The 22,806-nt window shown below is 38.5% G+C and overlaps 1 protein-coding gene and 1 long non-coding RNA gene across 2 annotated transcripts; one reads left to right on the forward strand and one right to left on the reverse strand.

Annotated features, from left to right (window-relative positions):
- Positions 1 to 2,150: 2,150 nt before the first annotated feature.
- bbs4 (Bardet-Biedl syndrome 4) lies at positions 2,151 to 22,723 on the reverse strand. Its single transcript, XM_087794504.1, has 16 exons — positions 22,646 to 22,723; positions 17,002 to 17,044; positions 12,150 to 12,229; positions 11,740 to 11,803; positions 10,072 to 10,183; positions 9,871 to 9,943; positions 9,633 to 9,686; positions 9,388 to 9,515; positions 7,922 to 7,976; positions 7,664 to 7,732; positions 7,373 to 7,525; positions 6,192 to 6,363; positions 6,045 to 6,114; positions 5,829 to 5,973; positions 5,543 to 5,747; positions 2,151 to 2,296 (listed from the first exon to the last, which is right to left on the reverse strand). Exons 1-16 carry the CDS (start codon positions 22,703 to 22,705, stop codon positions 2,172 to 2,174), a joined length of 1,608 nt encoding a protein of 535 aa, XP_087650630.1. The 5' UTR covers positions 22,706 to 22,723; the 3' UTR covers positions 2,151 to 2,171.
- Positions 18,064 to 19,673, forward strand: LOC148077751 (uncharacterized). The gene is made up of 6 exons (XR_015711478.1): positions 18,064 to 18,136; positions 18,557 to 18,659; positions 18,883 to 19,008; positions 19,082 to 19,231; positions 19,302 to 19,389; positions 19,457 to 19,673. It is a non-coding gene; the product is annotated as an uncharacterized LOC148077751 (long non-coding RNA).
- Positions 22,724 to 22,806: the final 83 nt, after the last annotated feature.

Consider the following 22,806-nt stretch of genomic DNA (forward strand, 5'->3'; position numbering starts at 1 on the left):
CGAGTTCTACATGTTAATGTTCTAGCAATTTTATGAAGAGCTCCTGCTGCACCATCTTCCCTCAGCGTCAATCAAAAGTTGTTTGTTGGGAAACAGGGTGAGTGACAGCAAACCTGTAATCTAAATGAATGAAAAACGCCTGGTGGACATATGGGATCAGACAAATACTGTATTTATTTGCAGGAGTGCCACTCACCGGTGCTGTTGAAACAATCCTGACGTCAAAGAAAAGACACGACTAAGTGTTTCCTGGAGCCATTAAAGTAGAAATGAAATTCATACGTGGCTCGGAGACGCTCCGGCTGGCAATTTGAATTGTAAAAAGGTGGAAAATGGAAAAGCAATCTTCCAGCGCTCTACTCCAAAATAACTGCAGCCAGCAGGCCGTCAACTGATCGTTAAAGTCCGGACCGTGAAGCATCCGGGCCGGGAGAGGGAGAGGAGTCGAACGGTGCCGACAGCAACACATGTAGACGCCATTAAACCCAAAACAACAGCGTTAAACGCACGTCAAATTGCGGCAGATATTTCTAACTGCTTCTTCAAACCCTGGTGGTTTTGTTTTCTGATGGATGTGTTTTCATGATCCGAGTCATTAGGAAATCACTGCAACAGTTGCAGCCCCTTCTTCCTCTGAAGACCCCATTGTTTTCATTGAACATGTGTTCACCCTCTAACATTGTCCATCAGCGTCTGGTTCTCTGCTGCAACAGTCATGCACCCAAAAAATGATTTTGTTGTCGACTATTTTCATGACCTCATATCCAGCAGAAGCAAGACTAAAATGACAGCGACCAATCAGAGTGAGAGGACACAGGAAGTTTTTTTACTCACTGCTTATCAGAGCGATCGATGTGGTCAGTGGCGGGTCGTGGATTATCCTGGGCCAGCAGTGATATTTATACATAGTCCAACCGGAATCAATACACCCCATAATAGCACCATTATGAATCATACAGAACCAAACATACACGCGACATCAACCTTGACATAGGCTGTTCAAGCAACACTTCATTTTCTGGAAAACTTAGAACAAAGATAAATCTGCCAGGTCTCAAACATTAAAAGCTGATTTTGAGAGATTAGTCATCGATGATTTAATACACCAAAAATGGGAGCTTAAACAATGTGTCCTAAAAAAACTGCATTATTGTCATTTCATACAAAACACCTAAGAGGTAATAACAAACCAACACTTCATTGATATGAATTGAAAAGTGAAGCAGACACATTATTTGCATTTTAAATGTGTAAACATAACATTTGTATAAATTACAATGGAACAGAATTTATCTTTTAATTTGTATAATTTACAATTTAATTAACTGATTACTAACAAAATACTTATATTTGATAAATTAATATGTTGTGCCGCTAACTAATCACAGGTCCAGTACATGGCAGTTAACGTCATACATCGCTACACGACCTATCACAGACTTGAGAGCTGATTGGTCGATTTGTTTGTCTCCATTCATCTAAACAGAACCTGGCCTCACTTGTGGTTGATGTCAGTATCATCACTAACTAGCTGAAAAATGATTTAATAAAAGTCAGTGAAATCACTAACTAGCTGAAAAATGATTAAATATAAGTCAGTGAAATCACTAACTAGCTGATAAATGATTAAATAAAAGTCAGTGACATCACTAACTAGCTGAAAAATGATTAAATATAAGTCAGTGAAATCACTAACTAGCTGATAAATGATTAAATAAAAGTCAGTGACATCACTAACTAGCTAAAAAAGGATTAAATAAAAGTCAGTAACATAACTAGTTGGCTGAAAAAAGATAGTGACATTAGCTCTTTGCTTGTTGTCCTGGTCCTAATCAGGAAATAGACAACTAGTGATTTTGTGACATGATTATATCTATGACTCTCTGGTTTAGTTAAATAAAAAAAAGAGAATCTCGAGTTGACACACACAAAAAAAACAACACATTGACTTCTGGTGACACATTTATTAAATTCACAATTTTTCCTATGAACAGCATCTATCTGCTTATAAAAGTTTCTCTGACAATGTACATCAACAAACATCTATGGACAAACATGTGCTTCACGCTGCAGCTCGTGATAAATGACAGGACGAGTCGTTCCAATAGACAAAACTAAACTTCAGGAATCACGAGCCACAACAGCTAATCTTTTTGTTTTTCCGAGCACGTTCATTCTTCCACTTTGGCTCTTCTCTTGGAGGTTTGTGGTCGACTGCTCTGCGGCTCTGGAGGATCTTGCTGGGTTGGAATGTCAGACGGAGGACTTGAACCCTGTCCAACATCTGCCTCTGGTTCTGAGGAGTTATGGAAGTCATGAAGAGAATCAACCAGAGCTTCTACATTCGTCTTGTCATTAAAAAAAACGAGACAAAAGAAAGAGTTGAGGTTGCATTTGACTTTTCAACTTAAGAGTGAGCAGATACATCTGCGGATGAATGAACCTCATACAGATTAACGTCTGCCTCTAGAGGTCACTGGTTTGTCGCTCAAGGTCATTTCAAGATGGAACATTAAGTAAAATGATCGTAAACCTGAACCAGGATATACTAAAACAGATGTTTATAAATATATTTTAGATTGAAGCTCCAAACATATGCTTTGCTAGTCGCTAACCACACCGTCACTGGAGTCACAGCCTCGATACATATTTGTGCGTCTGCTCATGAGGGAGCGAGAAACAACTTTAGCGTCTGCTCCATCACAGTGGTAGGCGGTGACGGCTGTGATCACTAACTCACAACAAAACACTTTGTTTTTTTCTGGCCATGATCGTTCAGATGGTGATCGTGTGCATGAACGGTGATGATACTCAGTGTAGAGCGCTTAAGCAAATGTTGGATGTAAATGTTCATCAAATGGTGCAAAAAAAAAAAAAAAAATCTCTATCTGTCTCATTTATCCATGCTAGGTGTGTTTCATCGTGATAACAAAACACACAACAGTATTTTAAACTGCACTCAAAGAGAGCACGCTAATTTTAGATTACAAATTATTATACACTATACGTATACGCCATACTTAAATTAATGCTAAAAGATAATCAAAATATAAAGTATAAATTACTAGCTTCATCTAAGAGCTTAGCGATAGGGGGAGGACCTCTCGGCCCGGAAATTTGCCTTAAATATAGCAATGTTTCTACAGATCAGACCCGATTTCTCCCGGGGCTATTGAACTGTAGAGTTGCCGGAAGAAAGTGCGCACGATCGATCGTAAAGCTTGTATTTTGTTTGACTTGAAGCGGCAAATAAACGACCCGTGACACTCTGCATTGACCATTTCTCTCCACAAAGCGAAGCATTAAGACCCGGTGACAGGAAGTGACGGCGTGTTGGAGCGACTCATTTATATATATGGATTTTTAAAAACACTTCATGCTTTTTTAGCATTGGAAATATTTTCAACAGGTCAGGACACAACAGAGTCTAAGCGAGAACTGCCTCGCGATACTTCAACCGATATGTGGATCCAGATGGTCATTTGGGAGCCGACAAACAATGACAGCATCAGTCGCTTGTCTCTTGTGTGTAATTGAGTTTATATGTGGATGTAATCATTGTCAACAATCCCGGTGCTAATGTCTAACAGCTGTGAGCGAGTCATTGAACCGCTGCGTGATGGTAAAGACGGGCGTGAGTTTGTGCACGTGGAAATTGTTCCACGAATCCGGCGTCCTTGTGACACATTTATCCTCCGCCCTAACCCTCATTAAAGTGTCTGTTTGTGCCCCCAACTTAAAATTTGTCGCGGCGGGATCCAGAATAAACAATTAAAGTGGACTCATTAATAATGTATGCTCAGAGATCCATCTCTCACTATGATGCATTGCATATTCATTTTTAATAGCAGACCGGCTGTTGTTGGGCAATAAAACACTCTGGGAAAATGAAGATGCTACTTTGGCGGGAGTGTTCGGTGTAAAATATGCGTCGCCGTACTACATGTTTGTGGAATTATCCTCCAACACTTTGCGTAAATACAGGAAAATGCCCACCCACGTCCTCGCTCTTGTGTAGGAAAGTGCAGCCGTTCTCAAAGCACGTCAACACTGATTATCATTTCGCGGTGGCCTTGGATTGAATAAACTGCCAACGTGCAACGTTTCTTTCTGTGCACGGCTACAATATATCTGTTTGTCGACAACATACTCCGGCTGCAGCGAAGCCACTTTCACACTTATTCTACTTTATTCACTGACACAGCGGCAAAGTCTCTAAACGTAACCTTGTGTTTCACACGGACTATAAAACCCAACGTAACTCATTCCATTTGGATTGACTTAGAACGACTTTAAAGACTATATTTATTCTGGTTGCTTTTCAAATACCAGAAGCAGATGTAAACCACAATAAAAAATATAGATTGAACTTTTAGATTTAATTTATATGTCACAGAACATTATGAGAAAAACCTCAACAGATCGTAGGTTTCAATCACAGATTTTTTTTGGGACAGGATAAAGCTAATCCTTGCAACGTTTTCCTAACTTTGTCCATAACTTTGCCTGTTGAAAGTATCACCTCAAAAACACATTTGAACTATTGGCCATTTATCAGAGAAACTAATTATGACATGATTGAAATACAGACGACAATCAAATCAATTCTGCAATGACTCGAGCATTTGGCGGCTGACAATAAAAATGAAGAAGTGTCTAAACCACTAGACCACCAGGTTATGAGGTCAAAGTTCTAAGACTTGTGTCAACTTTATGATGACACCCCCATAGAGTCTGTAAGTGTCATGTGACCACCAAAGAGCTTTACAGCAGTTGTTGCAAGACAATGTTATTTAAAGTCTTTTTTAAGTAAAATAATAAGAAAAACAGGAAACAAATTCCTTTCTCTCGTTTTGGAAAGAAATGTACATGTTGTATTTGACATTGGTGCATCAGGGATTTTACGACAGCACAGTTACATTGTTCTGACATGCGAGGTCACCAGAAAAAACATTTTAAAATCGACTTATTATCTACTGCTAATGATACTACTATTATATACATTTTGGGAAAAGTGTAATTGAAAGCGAACAGACATGCAGAAACTGTGAAGGTTACTTGTTTTGCAAACTGACATTTTGAAACATCATTTCTGTTTACATGCAAGCTGTCACTCTTTTATCAAATCCATCTTTAATCGGTCATCTTCATTCATCACACCTAACAAGATGGTTGGATTAGGTTCACAGACACTCATACAGGTATCATAAAGTGTGCTAGAGTTGGAATTTTCATCACTGCATATGTATTTCTGGAGGCCAGGGAGGTCGTTGACCTTGACCCAGAGGCAACACAAGGGATAACTGTTTCCCCACACATGCACTGAATCATTCCTGCTCATACACAGTGTTTGGACTGGAGAGCTTATTTGTTCTCAGTTATTTGTTGCATGTGTTTCAGGAAAAAAAAAACCCCATCAAGACGCACACAGACACACAGACACACAGACACACAGACACACACACACACACACACACACACACACACACACACACACACACACACACACACACACACACACACACACACACACTAACTTCACCTGTTGGTAGTTTGATGCTCTTGCTGTAGCTGGCAGCCGAGGACATGGCCTGACCCAGAGCTTGGTTAGTTCCCAGAGGAGCGCCTGATGCCGATGGGTCACCTCCTGAACTGGCTTTAGATCTGGAGTCTTTAGTGGGTTTAGTCCACACCAAACTCTCAGACACCTGCAGGGCGGCTCCTATTTTCTGTGCCATTTCTACCAGCTGAAAGCATGTGACAGAAGAACATCCTTCAATTATTGAACAAGGTCTCCTTTAAAAAGTCCACACATGGTTCTTGGGTACCTCGGGATCAAACTCGACGCTGCTCTTGCCCTCTCTGAGGACATTGACCTTCCTCTCCATCTCCTGGTACTGATCAAGAGCTCCTTTCTTGTCCCCCTGATTGTATAGGAAGACGGCGAAGTTCAGGTTGACCAGTGGGTTGGATCTGCAGAAGAACCAGAAACAAAACCATCTCACTTCAGGGCTTGACGTGTGAAGTGATGAAGTAAAACTGACTCATCCAGGGTTGCAGCTTGTTCGTAAGCCTTGGTGGCGTTCTCGGCATCTTCCAGGTTAGTCAGCGCCACTGTCGGGAGATTCCACCGACTGAATATGCAGCAGTCGGACTTGGAAAATAAAATACATTTAAAGATGAGCCGCTACCTGCCAACAGCATGTAGAGGTCGCCCATGCGTGGGTGCAGGTTGATGGCTGCCCTCAGGAAGTGGAAGGCAGAAGCGAACTGCTGCATGGTCAGATGAACCAGACCCAGGTTGTACAGAACTTTCCAGTCAAAAGGAGATAAATAATGAGCCCGCTTCAGACAACTGATGGCCTGCCAAACAAACAAAGCTGAATTTAGCATCCACAGGGAGAATCAAGTGGAATACACAACTTAAAGTGCTTCTTTATTCAGTCTTAGAAAAGATGAATCATGTTTTCACATGTAGAACTGAAGCCGTTATGGAAGGCTCACGAATGTGTTTGAAATAATGTCCAAGATATGATGATATGAGGAAAAGAAAGTTGTTATGGTCGGCAAGGGTGCCACCATATTTAGAGGATTGATTGTTGACCGTTTATCACCATTTATTTACCACTTAACAATTTCCGAAGCGATATCCAGAGGGATTAATAAAGTTTATCCATCTATCAATCTACTAATATGTCCTGTTTAATGTTAGGCAAGCAGACTAAAAATGGATAAACGATGCTATGAATCATCGCTTATGTATTGAAATAGCAACAGCAAAGTGTTTTCTCAGAATTAGAAATCTTTTATTTCCAGTGTTGTAAACACAACACAGAAGAATTACAGAATATAAAAATGAAATAATCTGAATTATATGATTCTAATGTAATAAAATAAAATACAATGTTTTTTAAATTGTATAAGGGACATTACCATATAAATGGCATATAAATAAATAATTAATAAAAAAACAACAACATTTAATTAAACAATATTCATGATCCAAGTTAATTTAAGTTTGACCATTATCAAGCCAGAAATTAAAGTAAACATTTGTTTTCTAAGGTAGAAACTAAACGATCATTCATGCTAGTATTAGCATTAAAGTAGTGTTGACAGCGGATTAATGACATTTAAAGTTAATAGAATTGCCAAATAAGCAATTAATCCTAAAATAATGCATTCAGTGTGTGAGTGAATAAAACATACGTCGTCAATGATAAATGATCGATCCATTTGTTAACTATACAGGCAGTAAACACTGAAAACTTGTTCAAACGGAGGGTGTCGTATGCTGCAGTGAAATGTGTCCTGTCAGGCCACAGGGACGTCGGGTGCACATTAAAAACAAGCAGGAGGTGAAGTCACTCACTGCAACATATTTCTTTTTGCCAAAGAAACACATGCCAATGTTGTTCCAAAGTGGAGGACTCTCCGGCACCGAACATGCTGCCACTCTGTACTTGTTCATGGCCACATCAAAGTCTCCGTGGGTCTGCATCATGCTGCCTGCAGCCAGGATTGCCTGAATTAAAAAAAACAATCATTAGAGGGTACTTTGAAAAGAAGAATTGGCCTTTGAAACCAGACAGAAGACATGAACACCTGCTCTGGCATGAGCTCATATTATGAGTCAGAACCTTCAGTTGTGTTCATCACTTACCTTATAGTTGTTGGGGTCCAGAGTGAGGGCATTTCCAAGGTTCTCAAAAGCTTTTTGGTATTTACCAAGCTGTTGAGAAAAAAATAACACGTGTACAATATTATATACAGTTGGTTTAGCAGCTAGCCAAGTTTGTGTTTCGGAAACTAGAAAATACTTCTTCCTCAGAGAATTACTCTGAAAAGTGTAAAGCATACTTTGGTGCATTCAATATTATTTTAGCCTATTTGGGATGAATTTAAATTCAAAGAAACCTACCGAGAGAAACAGCAACCCAAGAGTCGTGAGGAGTTCAGTATTCTCTGGGGAGACTCTGAGAGGAAGAGAGAAGGTTGGAAATGAAAAACCCTTGTGATCGCGGTGAGAAGGTACGCGGTGGATATTTGTGGGGAAGTTACTTATAATTCGATCAGTCTGAGTCAGGATCTTTAATGAGGACCAGTTGGGAAGGAACAGTCGTAGCTTCAGCAAGTCCACGGGTCAGAATTGAAAAGAGAATCTCAGTGGTGCTGCTTATGAGCCTCGCGAAGATGAATCACTCATCCTAAATCAAAGCTACCTTTGTTCTGGATGATGTTCTTTATTTTTGTTCCGTTTAAAGTCACACTTGTAAATGTTATTTTTAACCAGACATATCCACTTGCCAGTTAGTAAATAAGTAAGTAAGTCATTTTTACTTGTATAGCACTTTTCCAGACCAGGGTCACAAAGCACTTAAACAATCAAAACAATATTCAATAAAGTATATACTTTATTTACTTTAGAGGGCGGACCACCAATATGAAGTAGAACCTGCAGCCACTGCAGCCACTGCGGCCCTTGAGGACCGAGTTTGCCCACCCCTGCTTTAAAGTATATACTTTATTGAATATTGTCAGGTCTGAGAAGATATTAAACCCTGTGATGCACATCATCTGCTTTACACCATGTTGCTGTTGACGTTAAAAGTGTGTACGACACTAAGAACAGTGTTTTCACTCTAGTGGCTGTTCAGCAACTTTCATTCATGTAGAAGAAAATTAAGAATAGCTGCCCACTCCTATAGATAGTTACCTTTGAGGATTTGAGTTCCTTTTAAAATTACCTTTTTATTTTTCCAATTGAAACATTTGTTTCGAGGGCCATACAGGAATCTTCTTCTACCTTTATGAAGTTCTTGTAAATTCACTATAAATCTCTAAAATATATTGTGTAAAAGTATTTAATTTAGGAAATACCCGTTTTTTTCTTTGCCCCTTTAGTAGTTTAGTTAGTTTAGTCCGACTAACTCTTTTATGTTTTTTTAAGCAACTGAAATCTGTGAAAGGTTGTTGTCCCTCAAAAAAAATGAATGATGAATATTTTCCTGAATCATAAATTTATGTTTAGATGGTAATGATTTGGCAAAAATATTCACTATTTGAAAACTAAATTACCTTTTTAATATCCTTAGTTGAATCAGTTACACTTTTTTTCTTTGTGAAAAAAGCACATGTTTTATTATGTAATAAATGTATTTCTCTTTGTCCTTTCCTTCTAACGGCTCCTCACAACAGTTCCAATATAAGATCTTCTTCCATTCATTCTCTGGAGTCTCAGCTAATGGAGGAGCGACGAGTAAGAGAATAAAACAGTGTTAAAATCTAACGATAAAGCAGAGAGATTTATTTTACTTGCTGAGGAACTTAATCGGTGAAACAACTATAAATATCCCGTATTTAAGAGCAAGAATCGGATCCACTTACTCCACAGCTCTTTTGTAAATGTCAATGGCCTTGTCGGTTTCTCCATTTATCAGATGAACTTTGCCGAGCATCATGAAGGATCTGTCGTCTTTGTTCAACTTCAGAGCCAAGTTTAAATACTCCTCCGCCTGCCGGGAGTTACACACACACACAGACACACACACACACACACACATATATAACTTGTAGAATCGAGATTATACTTTGACTTTCTTTTTCTTTTTTTACAACAGCCTTTCTCTTACATTTTTGTAGTCTTTGATGAAGAAGTAGCACACTCCCAGATTATGAGTGATCTCCTGAGGTGATGAGAAATAAAGCGATTAGACGCAGGTTGGTGATCAGTGAGTTTTTCATCTTATGCAGAAACAAGCCTATGATTTCACGGCTGCACGGTCCAACAACCAAATTGATTTATGATGTGAGCGACGAGAGCGATCAGCAGCTCGACAGTCGGGTCATAACATTTGGACGGTGCGTTACCCAGTCGCTGCTGTTGAGCCTGGCTGCGTCATTATAGACTTCAATCGCCGCTCTGTGTTTTCCCAGCAGAAATCTGTAAAGAACAACAATGAAAACGCAATCGTGGTTCAATCCTCAAAGGTTGCTGCCCTTTAGTTGTTTTTTTTAAGTGGTATATATTTGGCCCACAGATTGACTCTCCGGCTGCACAAGTGAACTCACAGCGATCGGGCCACTTGCTTGAGATTGTCGGTGCTGTTAGGATTAAGGATGGCACAGCTTTGAAATAGCTCTAGGGACTCTTGGATCTTCCCCTCCAGACGCAGGATTAGTGCTGCGGCCACAAAAGAGAAACAAGATGGATTAAAACCTACACAAGAACAACATTTTTGGCTGCTTATTACATAAGTTCATGGACAGTGGAGAATCTGAAGGTTTCAGTCTTATTTCGGGAGACAATATTGACGACCATGAAGGTCCCATGTTGCCCCGAATGCTTTGCTTAAAGGTGTTCATCGGTTGGACATTATATGGGAGAATGTTAAAGGAGAACGGCTGAAGATGCATGATGGGAATACAAGAAGGACGTGTCTCAGTGCCACGAATTTAGAATGGAAACACTCTGCACAAACCACGGCTGTAGGAAGTGTCTTTCGCTCTGACTTCCACCTTAACTCAGTGAATGAATAATGGAAGAACATTAAATACCATTATGATTTCTAATAGTGAACAGGTTATTGATTTAGAGCTCGACCAGGGCAAAGTGCAGCCCGGGGGCCACGAGTGTCTCCATGACTGTATTTATGTGGCTGTCATGAGGTTAAAGGTCAGGTAGAAACTATTATTTTGTATTTATTTCTATTAATCATTAAACCACTCCAGGCCTGATGACCTTTTTATTCAAAAAATGTTACAATTGTTGATTTGCAAAAAATACTTTTAACCTTTTTTATTCCTTTATCCGTTTGTTTTTACTTTGAGGTCATTGATGATATAAATAAAATAAATATTAATAAATATTATAATGGGGTTATTGTTTTTGAAGGACTATTGATCTCCGTGTTTTTTATCTTGTATTTTTTATTCTTGTTTTTATTTCTGCGAGTATTTATTGCCCCTCAAGAAAATTTAAGTAAATATAAAAAACATTAAGTTATAAAAACATAAAAGATAAAATAATTTAAGCATATTTAACTGGATTTTATGAATTGATTTTATACTTTTTTCTCCTCAACGGCCCCTCACAACAAGCACTATTTCCCCCGAGGAAATGTAATCGCCCACCACTTTTCTTTTGCCTGTTTTTTAAGGACATGCACATGTTAAATGCCTGTTACTCCTCAAAAGTTAATCTAATCCAGACAATTTAAACACCATATGTATGTATGTATGAAAGGTCAAGACAAATAAGATCCAACAGGAAGTTAATTTCTCAGTTCACAATTCCGTTTGAGTGAGAAGCATTCTGGCTTAAATCGAAGGTGATATAAGCTTTTATTTAGTCCATCCTTAATGCTAGCTTTAACCAATAGAACTCTCCATTTGCAAAGCTCCTTATGAAACCCAGAGAGCTGTCTGGCATGTTTTGTACACAGTGGTCATGTAATGTGCTCCGTGAAGGTCACATTTCTGAACATGAGGTGATGCATTCACCTGAAATTATGTTTTTTTCCATCACTCTGACAGTCGTTGATGGAGCTGTCACATCTCTGCCGACAGAGGCTTAAACCAAACCGTTTAAAACTCTTTACAACGAAGATGAATAATGTATTTAGAACGTTCTAAAACGTCTTTATCATAGAAGTCAGGTTTAAGGTTACGCTACTCATGTAACTCGGCGCTATAATGAGAAATCTGCTGCATCCCACATTGTGAAAAAAAAGGACTCACCTTGAACATAAATAGCATATTCACCCATTCCATTGCTCTCCTGGAGCTGCTCTTTGATGACGGCCTACAAAGACACACAAACAGTCACTGAATCACTAGAATTTTTAATCCTGCAACAAACAAAAAACAACTTAATCAGCCAAGATATTATGAAGACGTAATAATCTGCGGATTAAAGCGTCCGGTCCTGATGGCCAGTGGTGTCAGGAGCTCTCGTCTATTAAGGAGATGAAAGCCATTTCCTGGCCGTATAACAGATCTGAGGTTAATGACGCCTGATCAGGCCTCCATAGAGGGAAGCACTCGTTAAATGCCAAGTGATCCTCACCTTTACTACATGGAAAAGGGTAATGAGAAACTGAGAGAAGGTTGGACAGCGAACCGTCGAAAAGGATACGGTTGCTCTTTACCTTGCAGTTGTCATAGTCTTTGCGGATGTAGAGCTGGTGGATGAGCCAGTTTCTCCTCTCTAGGATGGGAAGGTCTGGAGCTGCAGAGAACAAGGAGACACGATTCAGAAACAGATCATTAACAATTGCAGGAGCACTTTACAATTCAGGGTAACAAAGAATGAGAGCTAGTAAAGCATTGGGACAGCACATGCATCTGCCAAGAGCCTGATTTCACATCACTTTATGAAAACACATAATAATCCAAGAATAGTTTGGCTTGTTTCAACAAGGAAAACCAGGTTTTCCTCAGCAGCACTGTCTCTCCCAGGTGTGTCCACTGCTGGACCAGTAACGGTAATTCTGCCTTATTCACTGAGACCTGGACATCGCAAAAAAGACACATTTTCTCACCACACACAAATACAAGTTGGGTTATTTGAATGATTAGATTGTAGCTATTTTCATAAAGTGAAGTTTTCATGCAATTTCTTGCTAGTTTTAGACAGAGGTTCAAGGTTTTTATTTGCCGTTTGTGCTCAAACAGACAGTCCAGGCACATTGGAAATCTTGTGCGGGTTCAACGAGTCAGTTTTAGGAAACAGAAAACACAAACTTAAGTATAAATATAGAGCTCAATCTAAACAGAATATTAAAATATTAAAATGTAAAAAATATACAGATACAAATGTCCATGTGGGTTGAGCAACTGACTTTCCAAGACCTTTATAATCCAAATGAATCCGTGGTAAAAAATGTATGGGATTTATGTGTAGATATCATGACCTATAAAGATGCCAGTGATGAAGCTACACTTAGGAACAGATATTAATGATGTCAACAATGACACAGAGACTTGCTAGTTATTTCAGGTTCTATTGGTTAGAGACAGTTTGATAAATAAAAAATTAGATCAGCTTTCGAAAAAAAAAAGGATTTCTAGCCTGTGTGTAAATATCAATCCGTTACTGCCTTCATGTTTAACATGTTTTCAAGGATAGGGACTTTTGAAAATGATGCTCTGGTTCAGTAGCTAATCTCTCCAACAGAAGCAGTAAACTGAGTCCAGTATTTATCTAATGCGAATAACAAACTAAACCTTAGAATGAAAGTTGGGATTTTTGCAGATTGGACACAGTACTTCTAAACACGTAATTACACTTGTTTCACGTGTCAAATACATGATGTCGAACTTAATGATTCTAAAATCTACCGATAAATCATCAACTCTTCAGCATCTTTCTCACCCTGCACTGTGAAGTTGCACATGTGTCACCTCCCTGGCATGGCAGGGCCATTTAGCTGTGCGCAGTAAAGTTGCGCTTCATTGGAGGTTATTGTCAGAATAAAGAGTCGGTTCCCGAGGGTCTCAGTGGAGGGAGGAGGAACAACATATAGCACTGATGTTGGATAGCATACAGAAGTGAATGTCGAGTAGCAGAATGGGGGTCACATTTATACTTTAGATATTCAAATAATTTTAATTTGATGCTGTTGAATCCGTCTAAAGTTAGCTCAAACTGATGTTGTATGTTACAAGCAAAGACTTTAACCAACGTGAGGGTATTGACATCAAAAATAAAGTTTTTTTTTAACTGTGCTGGTTGCAGTTTTCAATTGCATTCCAGCTTGGCTCATCAGACTGCTCCTTGAAATCTATTTATAAAAGCTGACTTCAAGCTTTTCTCCTTAAATACTCCAGGGACACAATTCTGATGAACATAAGCAAAAATCTCAATGAAAGTGATTATGGGTAGATATTTTATTAGACAGCTAACATACATCCAAGTATTTTCTATTGGCACAGCTTCCTGTAAATGTCACCTTAAAACACATTCTGGTGACAAAAATAAAGCTTTTTTTCCTCCCTGTCCTGCCACTTTTTTACAGCTCCCAAAGGTAAAGATATCCTTCTAGTTGCCACGGCAACAATGTCTGTCGCAACCCAGGTACTTGTGACGGTACAGTGAGACAAACTGAAAGAGCATTGCTGGAGGAGAGAGCGCCGAAATACAAAGCAGGTGTCAGGAAGGGGAAGGTGCAAAACTCTTGTCGTTTGTGTCTGGTTTTAAGCAGGTTCGAGTCTGATAATCCTATTATCTTCCACCGACTACCTTCCTCGAAGCTGGAAGAATTCACAGCCGCGCTGAAAAGAAGGTTTTGTTTAGCTCGCTGACATTTGGGGGATATAGTTAATGAACTGTCTGTGTAAAAATACAGTGGATTACAATAAAGCTCCCTCCCTTGTGAATCCACCCCAACGTCAAGCTGTGCTAGAATCTGAGCCTCTTCCAACGACTTCACAGAAATCCTCTCCATCGCCGAGTACAAAACTGTCCAGGCTTCACACGTTCGCTTCCTCAATATTTTTGGAAAAGGGCCTTATTTGTAGCCAGCTAATCCGCTTCTTGCTGCCGAATCGGCAATAATATTCTTGTCTCAGTGTTTCAGCCTCGACTCCCGTGGTGCCCCAGTGTCCCCCAACACCCCAAGATTAAGAGATGTCACAAAACATGGGACGTGACTTCACGCTGCCACAGTAAGAGCAAGTCAAAGAATAGAAAAGACGCAACATGAGGTCTGCCGGATACAAAACGCCCGAGAACTTCATCACCGACGTGCAGAAATTCTTTCATTGTTCTGTTTTATTTGGTGAAATCCAGGACAAATTTGCCTCGCATGTGCCGCCTCACCCGTCTGCTTGAGAGGGATAAGCAGAGAGGAGACGCTCGCTGAGATCAAAAGACACATGCAGGGAAATGTAATGAAAAATATGCCAAAATTTATTTTAAGATGTTTTACCATGAACAACTTCAAAAACTCTGTTCCCCTGACAAGTCATTTAGTCCAATGCTCAGAAGTCCTCAATTTTCCCCTAACTATTTCATTTTTTTAGGGAAAGTTCCATGATTGAAAAAACATTGTTAGGCTTTGAGTAACTGTTTTAAAGTCATTCCTAAAAAATAAATCAGCCTGATTTCATTTGGCAGTAAATGAGCTTTGATGCTTCCCAGCAGTGATCCACGCTAGGTCAGGTAAGTACACTTTTAAAAGTTTAAATCTCTTCTACGATGGTGGTAAGTTATACAAATCCACAGGTTTGTTGCAGTGTTAGAACGAATGTAGATCATCATAACACGGACATTGTTGAAGTGGCTTGAAGATTTGAACACTGCTTTTCTAAATTTTGTGGTCGAAAGCATACTTTAAAGTTTTTTTCTTTTTTCAGTCAATTGAACATCCAGTCATTCATCGATCTTCCTCCTGTTCTCCAGCACCTCCTCACATGTTATGAGGGAATACCAAGGGTCAACTACGAGGCAAAAGTTACCCAGGTCTTCTTCACCTCAAATTCACCTCAAGTTAAAAACGGGTTTGCTGATTCCACTTTCACAATACTATGCAATTAAAGAAGCATTGGTTTCATATAAAAATGAGACTTGTTTGACCTATTTTAAATACTTTAATACACTAACCTGTCAACTCTCAATTCAAAACTGTTTAGAGAATTAAGGTGAAAGACATAAGACCCGTATTTAATTATTTTTTTAAACAAACAAAAAAAAAAAGACAGAATATAAGGTAAAAACACTTCCTAGTTTAACCAAGGAGTACCCGAAAAAAAGTATTGGGTAAAAAAACATTTAGAAAAAGGAAAACTGAAGTGGTTCAGTTTAAGGTCGGTCCCGGCGCACAATAGGTTAAGGGCGACCTCTAGAGGACATTTGAAGTAAATATCAAAGGAAAGAAACTCGCCCTCTGTTCAGTAGTTCAACTTGAGCGTGTTTGGTTTAAGCTCAGCTCTTTTTATTCTCATATTTTGTGCATTTTTATAAATAGAGTGAGAACATTTGATCCTTAAGTTTATATTCACACCGCGATCCAAATATGATTCTGAAAATTATAAAAAAAAACATTTTAGATAATTATTGCATGCCAGGGTGTGTAGATGGCAATGAATATGTCAAATAAAGAATGTTTGCATTTGATTCATCCATAGAAACCTAAATAAAAAAGTGTTTTTAAATATACTCTGAGAGAAGAGTTTCAACATGACTTGCTTCTGTCAGTATTGAACAACGTAAATGAATTAATTTGGAAATCTTTCATAAAACCTTAAAGAGAGGAACCTTCTTCACTGAAGCTTGTGAAATATCCTGTGTTTGTCAGAGGAGGTTGAAGGAAGACGCTTGAGCAACACAAGCTTCACAACAGGGAGGTGAATGCAACTGTGTGCGTTCATTTATGGGTGTGTCTGTCTGCAGTTCCTATTAGACAGCAGGTATGACACAACAACTGTAGCTGAAGCCAAACATGGACCAAAATTAAAAATGTTATCTTTTGGTGCAAACTTAAAAAGCATCAGCAGAAAAAATAATTGAAAATTGAAATCTTGAAAGGAAACTGGGTAAGAAATCAAGGTGATCAATATAATAGATGTGAGTAAGTAAGTACGCAATTTTTATTTGTATAGCGCTTTTAAACGGACAGATTCATCTATAAATTATATATTTAGTGTTGCCAACTACTAAAACAAATGTGGGGGAATGAATTCAGTCTTTTAAGTAGTAATACGTGTATGTACAGCAAAAAAAATGACTAGAGAGGTAAAAAGAAATACTCAATATAAATACAGATATTCCAAAGCCTTTTATCGGTTTTATATTTTCACAAGAAGGCTGTTTAATTCTTGAAACTTTAAACTCAATATTCATAGCTGTAGATGGAATTATCCTAATAACAAAAAGGTCAAATAGTTTAAATCAAAGCTATAATTAACTTTTTTAACCTATGTGTGCAATAATATATTTCAGGATTTTCTATTAATCCATACGAGTTGTGTGTAAATGAACTTTTCTTGAACAAACTGCACCTTTTGGAGCCCGTCGCTTCTTGGTTTCCACGGCAGCAGGAGGCTGAAACACAGCAAGAGAGGAATATTTCAACACAATCACCCACGGAAGTTAAAACAACAGCAGGCTTTCTTGAATATTAATGTTTACTTAAAATCTTCCAAATAATTAATTTTATATAGAACATGTTCACCAAAGACATCACTGTGAATGAGAAGTCATGAACAAATTTTGAAAATAAATATAAAGTTGTTTGCTATTCAGAATGTACGTTAACACTAATGCACATATAGATATGTAATATAAGTTGATTATTATATTATATTATAAGTCAATGGTCACTCAGTGGAATGTTCAAAATATCCCACATAGGGATAATTCAGAAAAAGAATGTTGGATTTTGGAAGAAAACCCCAAGTATCCACTACGGGAACTCGGAGGGAACATACACCTCCCGCACACGTCCCAGAACGCCGTCCGCCCGATTTAGGCACCAGACAGCCTACCGTCACAGAGGAGAGGGTCAGACTGAGTGTTGCATGCCTTATAGTCTCCGCTCCATTAGCAGGTGAGGCCAATAAGGTCATGAGAGGGCGTGCTTAACCAAGATAATGTAAACGCAATCATCTCAATAACAAAGTAAAAATAACCATCCGGTTGCAAGTCAAAGTCCCTACGACAACCGCAATATCTAATATTTATCTCCGTTGGTTTTACTGTAGTAATGATAGATTTGAACTCTACAGCAAAAACGGGTCGCAAACATGTGTTGGTGCAGGAGGAGGTATAGATAAAATACAAACAAACCCAGCATAGCCTTATTTGAAAGTGACACTACCGTAATACTGTGTATAGAAGCGCTTCAAACTTTAAGGCGGGGAGAAGAACCACATGTTTTTAAGTTAAATCTTCTAGGCCAAATCATAAATACAACACTATTTTATACCATACCAAGATTATTAGCAGAACGTGAATCAATGCAAATATAGTTTATCAGTGTGAAGAATTCTAAGAACAAAAAAGCGAATACAGTCGTAGTTCTGCAATCAAACTGTCTCCTTTGTTTCCTCAGATTGTAGATGGTGGATCTCTCCTCCTGGGACCTGACTGGAATGTTTTAAGATGATGTGGAGAACAGTGGTGATGCTGATGCTGGTGAGATAACAACTATCTACTTGTTAACAATACGTGTTGCTGCTGCCGTTGTTTCAAAGTTTGATTCTTTGCATGTTTAGAAGAAGACATTTTTTTCTCAGTGTCCACATTATATCGTATTGTCCCATCACAAGTGGTCACTGCCCTAACAATGTTTCAACATATTTACATGGATTGTTTTGTTGCATTTTTTAAATGGGTTCTCTTTAAATCAGGAGTTTGGAATTCGAACCTACGATTGATCTACGGGCAAAACCTAAGGACAATATCCACAAGCATTAATAAAGTATAAAAAAAACTATACAGTGATAGATAAAAAGACGAATCTTCCAGGAATGACGTCTTTAAATGAAATCTACTCTCACTTTCTAAAAATGTTGATGTTGATGAAGATGGTTCATAATTGTTTTGTTTATACAGTTGCTGTCCACTATAATGGAGGTCAACACACTCACCTGTCACTCCACTGAATATGTGTTGAGGACAGACGAAGGAGAAGAATGTTGTCCAAAGTGTTTTCCAGGTAAGATCCAGTCTTAGTCCTCGACTCTATAAGTGTTGATTTATGACTTGTTGTATTTGTGACCTATTTTCTGACTTTTATTTTAAACATGCTCTGAATGTTGATATTGTTATTTTCATTTTAAGTAAGAAGTGGTCAAGACTTTATTATCAGTTCTCAGACACTAGTCAGATCAAGTCTTAAACTGTTACTTAAACTTGTGATTTATTTATTTGTCTAACAGGTCACAAAGTAAGAGTTCATTGCACAGAATTTCAAGGTACGTCCTGCAATGACTGTGATGATGGAACTTACATGAACAAATGGAACGGAGAGAAACATTGTTACAAGTGTCTCGTCTGTACTGAAGGTAAAGTTTGTTCTTCACTAGAATGAGTTGGTCAGTATGTAGATGTGATGTAGAATTTGTTATTGACTAACAGGACTGAGAGAGATCAGATCCTGTACCTTCACAGCAAACACCAAGTGTGAACCTCTGGAGGGTTTTTTCTGTGTGGACGGCTCAGTGGACACATGTGTGGCAGCACAGCAACACTCCACATGTGAACCAGGACAGTTCATCATCAGAGCAGGTGAGTTTCACATCCAAATGTGAAATGCAAGAGTGCAGCAACTATAAGACACACACAATGTTCTTCACAGGAACGTCCTCCACAGACACTGAGTGTGGAACCTGCAGTGAAGGAACATTTTCAGATGGAACGTTCACGTCATGTCAGGATCACAAACAGTGAGTGAAGCTTCACAAATGTTTGCTCCAGATGCTTTCTTCTAAACTGTCTCCACTGTCTTTGTAGATGTTCAACATATCTACGAGAAGGAACTATTTCTTCTGACTCTGTATGTGGAGAAGGTTTGACACCAGGAGAAGTGGCTGGAATTATTGTTGCTGTGATTGTGATCGTTCTACTGATCACATGTTCTGTAGTTTGTCATTTTATAAAAAGACAAAGAGGTAAAAGTCCATGAAATCACATTTTTACATTGATTTATTAACATCTTGGTTTGTTTTAATTATTTTCTTCTTAACCAGACAAAAAACACAACAGAAGAGGAAAGGAGATATGTTAGAATTTATATTTCTTTTCGGTATTTTTAATCTAACTCATTAAAATCATTTTATTACAGTTCACTTGTTACCTTCATTTAAATATGTTTAATTGATAATGAATCAGATTCTAGTCTGAATCTTGTTTAATAACATTTGACTCTTATTAATTAGGAAATGGTGATGGAAGTAAATAAAACTTTGTGGATGAGCATCGGTGAACTTTTTTTAATCTAAACTGACTTCTCTCTGATTTCTTGTCTTAGATGTTCGTGGTGAGATGTCCTAATGATGTTCCACTGATAGAACCCAGGGAAGACCCAGGACACACTGAAGAACCATGTTCCTCCACTGGGCTGGAAACACAGGGGGGTCCTCCAGAAAGAGCTCGACGATGTAACTGGGGAGAAGAAAGTATGGACCTCTCTGCTGAAGCTGCTGCCCCCGCGACAAGAATCCAGATAAACAGACCAGAGACAGCAGACGTTGAATATGAACTAAATGGACACGAGGATATTAAAGTAGATTGTTCAGTTATTCAATAGAATGTTTCAGTTTTATACAATATGAAAAATGCGTTTATAAATTATCAAAAAACAAAACCATTAACAGAATTAATGCATGTATGCTAGAGTAAACTACTTCAGTTTCAGTTTATTTAAAAGGACAATGTGCAGTTCCATTAAAAAGATGGCTGCACCAGATTTTGCAAAATGCTACTTTCCATCTGTAGTCCTCAATACAGATGTAGAAAGTTTACCTAATACATCAACATACAAGTAAAGATGACCAAATACCTATCTCGTACCATTAGTGCGAGCAGGTCTGCTGGTCTAAAAGCCAGTCTTTGACAGCTTGTGAGAAGCGATTCAAATCTGCTTTGTTCCTTAGATTGTCTGGGAGCCTGTCCATTCTTTGATGCCTTTGTATGAAACTTACAGACACACTGTGCTTATGAACAATTACTCATTGTCTAAACATGTCTGATGATCAACTACACAAAAATAAGACTATAGAACCAATTATATTGATAACAGCATTCCATCGGTGATATGTATCAATGCAATGGTTCACGAGACGTCATAGGTTAGCTTAGGTAGAACTTTATTGATCCCTCGAAAGGTCTCCTTCTGGAATTTGTTAATTTGAAATTGTCATCGATCGATCACTAAATACACCAGCAGCGTCTCTGAAGTTGTATTTACCTATTCATCTGTCTTCCCACTGTGATGCAGTCATGCTCTGTAGACAGAAGCTTCACCTGCACAGGTGATCTCATTAGATCTTCCTCTCTCTCAACCTGCACGCAAAGCAACTTGTACTCTCTGCTGCCCTCTAGTGCTACTAAATGTTAACAGTGTGGGTCATTCTTTTTTTCCAAGTGTCCCCATTTTGTCTCAAACATCAATATAACTAATATTTAAAACCAATTGGTAAATAGCAAACATTTATGCTTCATTACAGTTGAAACAATTGTTCTCTGGTAACAAATATTTATCATTAAACATGTGTGTTCATGTATGATCCATGGCACTCGTCATGATGGACAAATATGATGGAAAAACATTATATTAGTGTCAGTACAGTACACGATGTTGGAAATCAACAATCCATTTGTGCATGTGCTGTCCACCTACATGGTGGTTTATAACAGTCAAAGTCCCTACGACAACCGCAACTATGAAAAAAAACTTGCGCTTTTGTGAAGGTGTTACGGTAGTGAGAGAGCAAACACGCGTGTTGTGTCGTTCGCGAACGATTTGTTCGAAAGAACGAATCTTTTTACTGAACGTACTGAACCGAATCCCTTCATGAAGTGATTCGTTCCTTTCTCAGTTCAGCCTCAGCGAACGACGCAGCTACTCGTGGGTGCGGGGGGAGGGACTGAGGAGGAAGAGAGGGACTCCGCTACAGAACATTTCGTTTTAAAGGATTTCTTATTTTAATATTTGTTTTTACTTAAACTAGGCCTTTTTAATTTATTGTTGATTGCATTTAAGTTTATATTACATTTTTTTTTTTTTTTTTTGTTTTATTTTGACTGAACGAGGATTCTCATCCGGGGATTCTCAAAAGATTCGGTCAGTGAAAATGATTATCTTCCGGTGATTCGCGCGTCAGGAATTCGGTCATTGAACGAGGATTCAAGTTCCGCTGTGAACACACCTCAAGATCTTCTCCATTTGCTAATTCCTCGAGAATGTCACTCGTCTTTTTTTTTTTTTTGCATTGTCCCTGAAGTGCAGTGAACGTGAACCTCGGGTCTGAATCATTAAAACTAGTAACGGATTGTTTGGCTGCGTTCAGGAAGTAGAAGAAATTGCAGTCAGAGCTCCATAAGCACAGAGTTATTGATTTGGTGAACGAACGAACTGAACGAATCTTTTGAACGAATCCTTTTAATGAACTGATTCTAGTGATTCAGTTCAGTCAAAAGAACTGCAGATACCATCACTACCTCAGCTGGACTCTCTAACCTCAAAGCGTGATCAACATCCACAGTAAACAAACTAAATGTCAGTTTATCTAACAATGTAACGAAATAAACTTCAATAAAGATGCATCTGTTAGGTTCAGATAATCGCTGCACGAGTTTGACTGACAGCTGTTTCAACGATAAACAAACATACAAGTACTCACTGTTGAAACCTTAAGAACACATTACAATTATGCATAAACATGCTCGCATCGAGGATATTGTGGTACAATGTTTCGTAGTACGTAGTATTGTAGTAGTTTGACACGTTTCAGAGATTAGTGTCATGTTTATAATCAACTTAACTACGATTAACAAATGCACGACAGCTCGGGTTAAAACTAGAAACGTAACAAAGTGGACATTAATATATCTATATATCACAGGCTTCAAAGTTACCGTGTGGTACCGTCATTTAAACGTCCACAGAAAGAAATATGCATTTATTTTCTTTGGACTTACCGCTGCAGACGTCTCCTCGTCCGCCATCTTGTGCTCGTCAACACCATAAGCCGTTGCCATAGCGACCGGAGCGCGAGGCGGAAATGCATTTCCGAATATATATATTTCTTAAGTAATACATTTATTAAGTATAATCAAATATAATAATTGCAACCAAACAA

The sequence above is a fragment of the Callionymus lyra genome, chromosome 6 (assembly GCF_982586985.1).
Source record: "Callionymus lyra chromosome 6, fCalLyr1.hap1.1, whole genome shotgun sequence".
In the NCBI taxonomy this organism is placed as follows: Eukaryota; Metazoa; Chordata; class Actinopteri; order Syngnathiformes; family Callionymidae; genus Callionymus; species Callionymus lyra.

What these genes read in the sequence shown, in the direction of transcription:
- bbs4 (XM_087794504.1), bottom strand. Translation starts at nt 22,705, where the DNA reads ATGGCAACGGCTTATGGTGTTGACGAGCACAAGATGGCGGACGAGGAG. An exon ending in GAAGCGACGGGCTCCAAAAG is followed by an intron (nt 12,230 to 17,001) that starts GTGCAGTTTGTT and finishes TGTTCTCTGCAG; the next exon opens with CTCCAGACCTTCCCATCCTA. An exon ending in GGCTCAACAGCAGCGACTGG is followed by an intron (nt 9,687 to 9,870) that starts GTAACGCACCGT and finishes TCATCACCTCAG; the next exon opens with GAGATCACTCATAATCTGGG.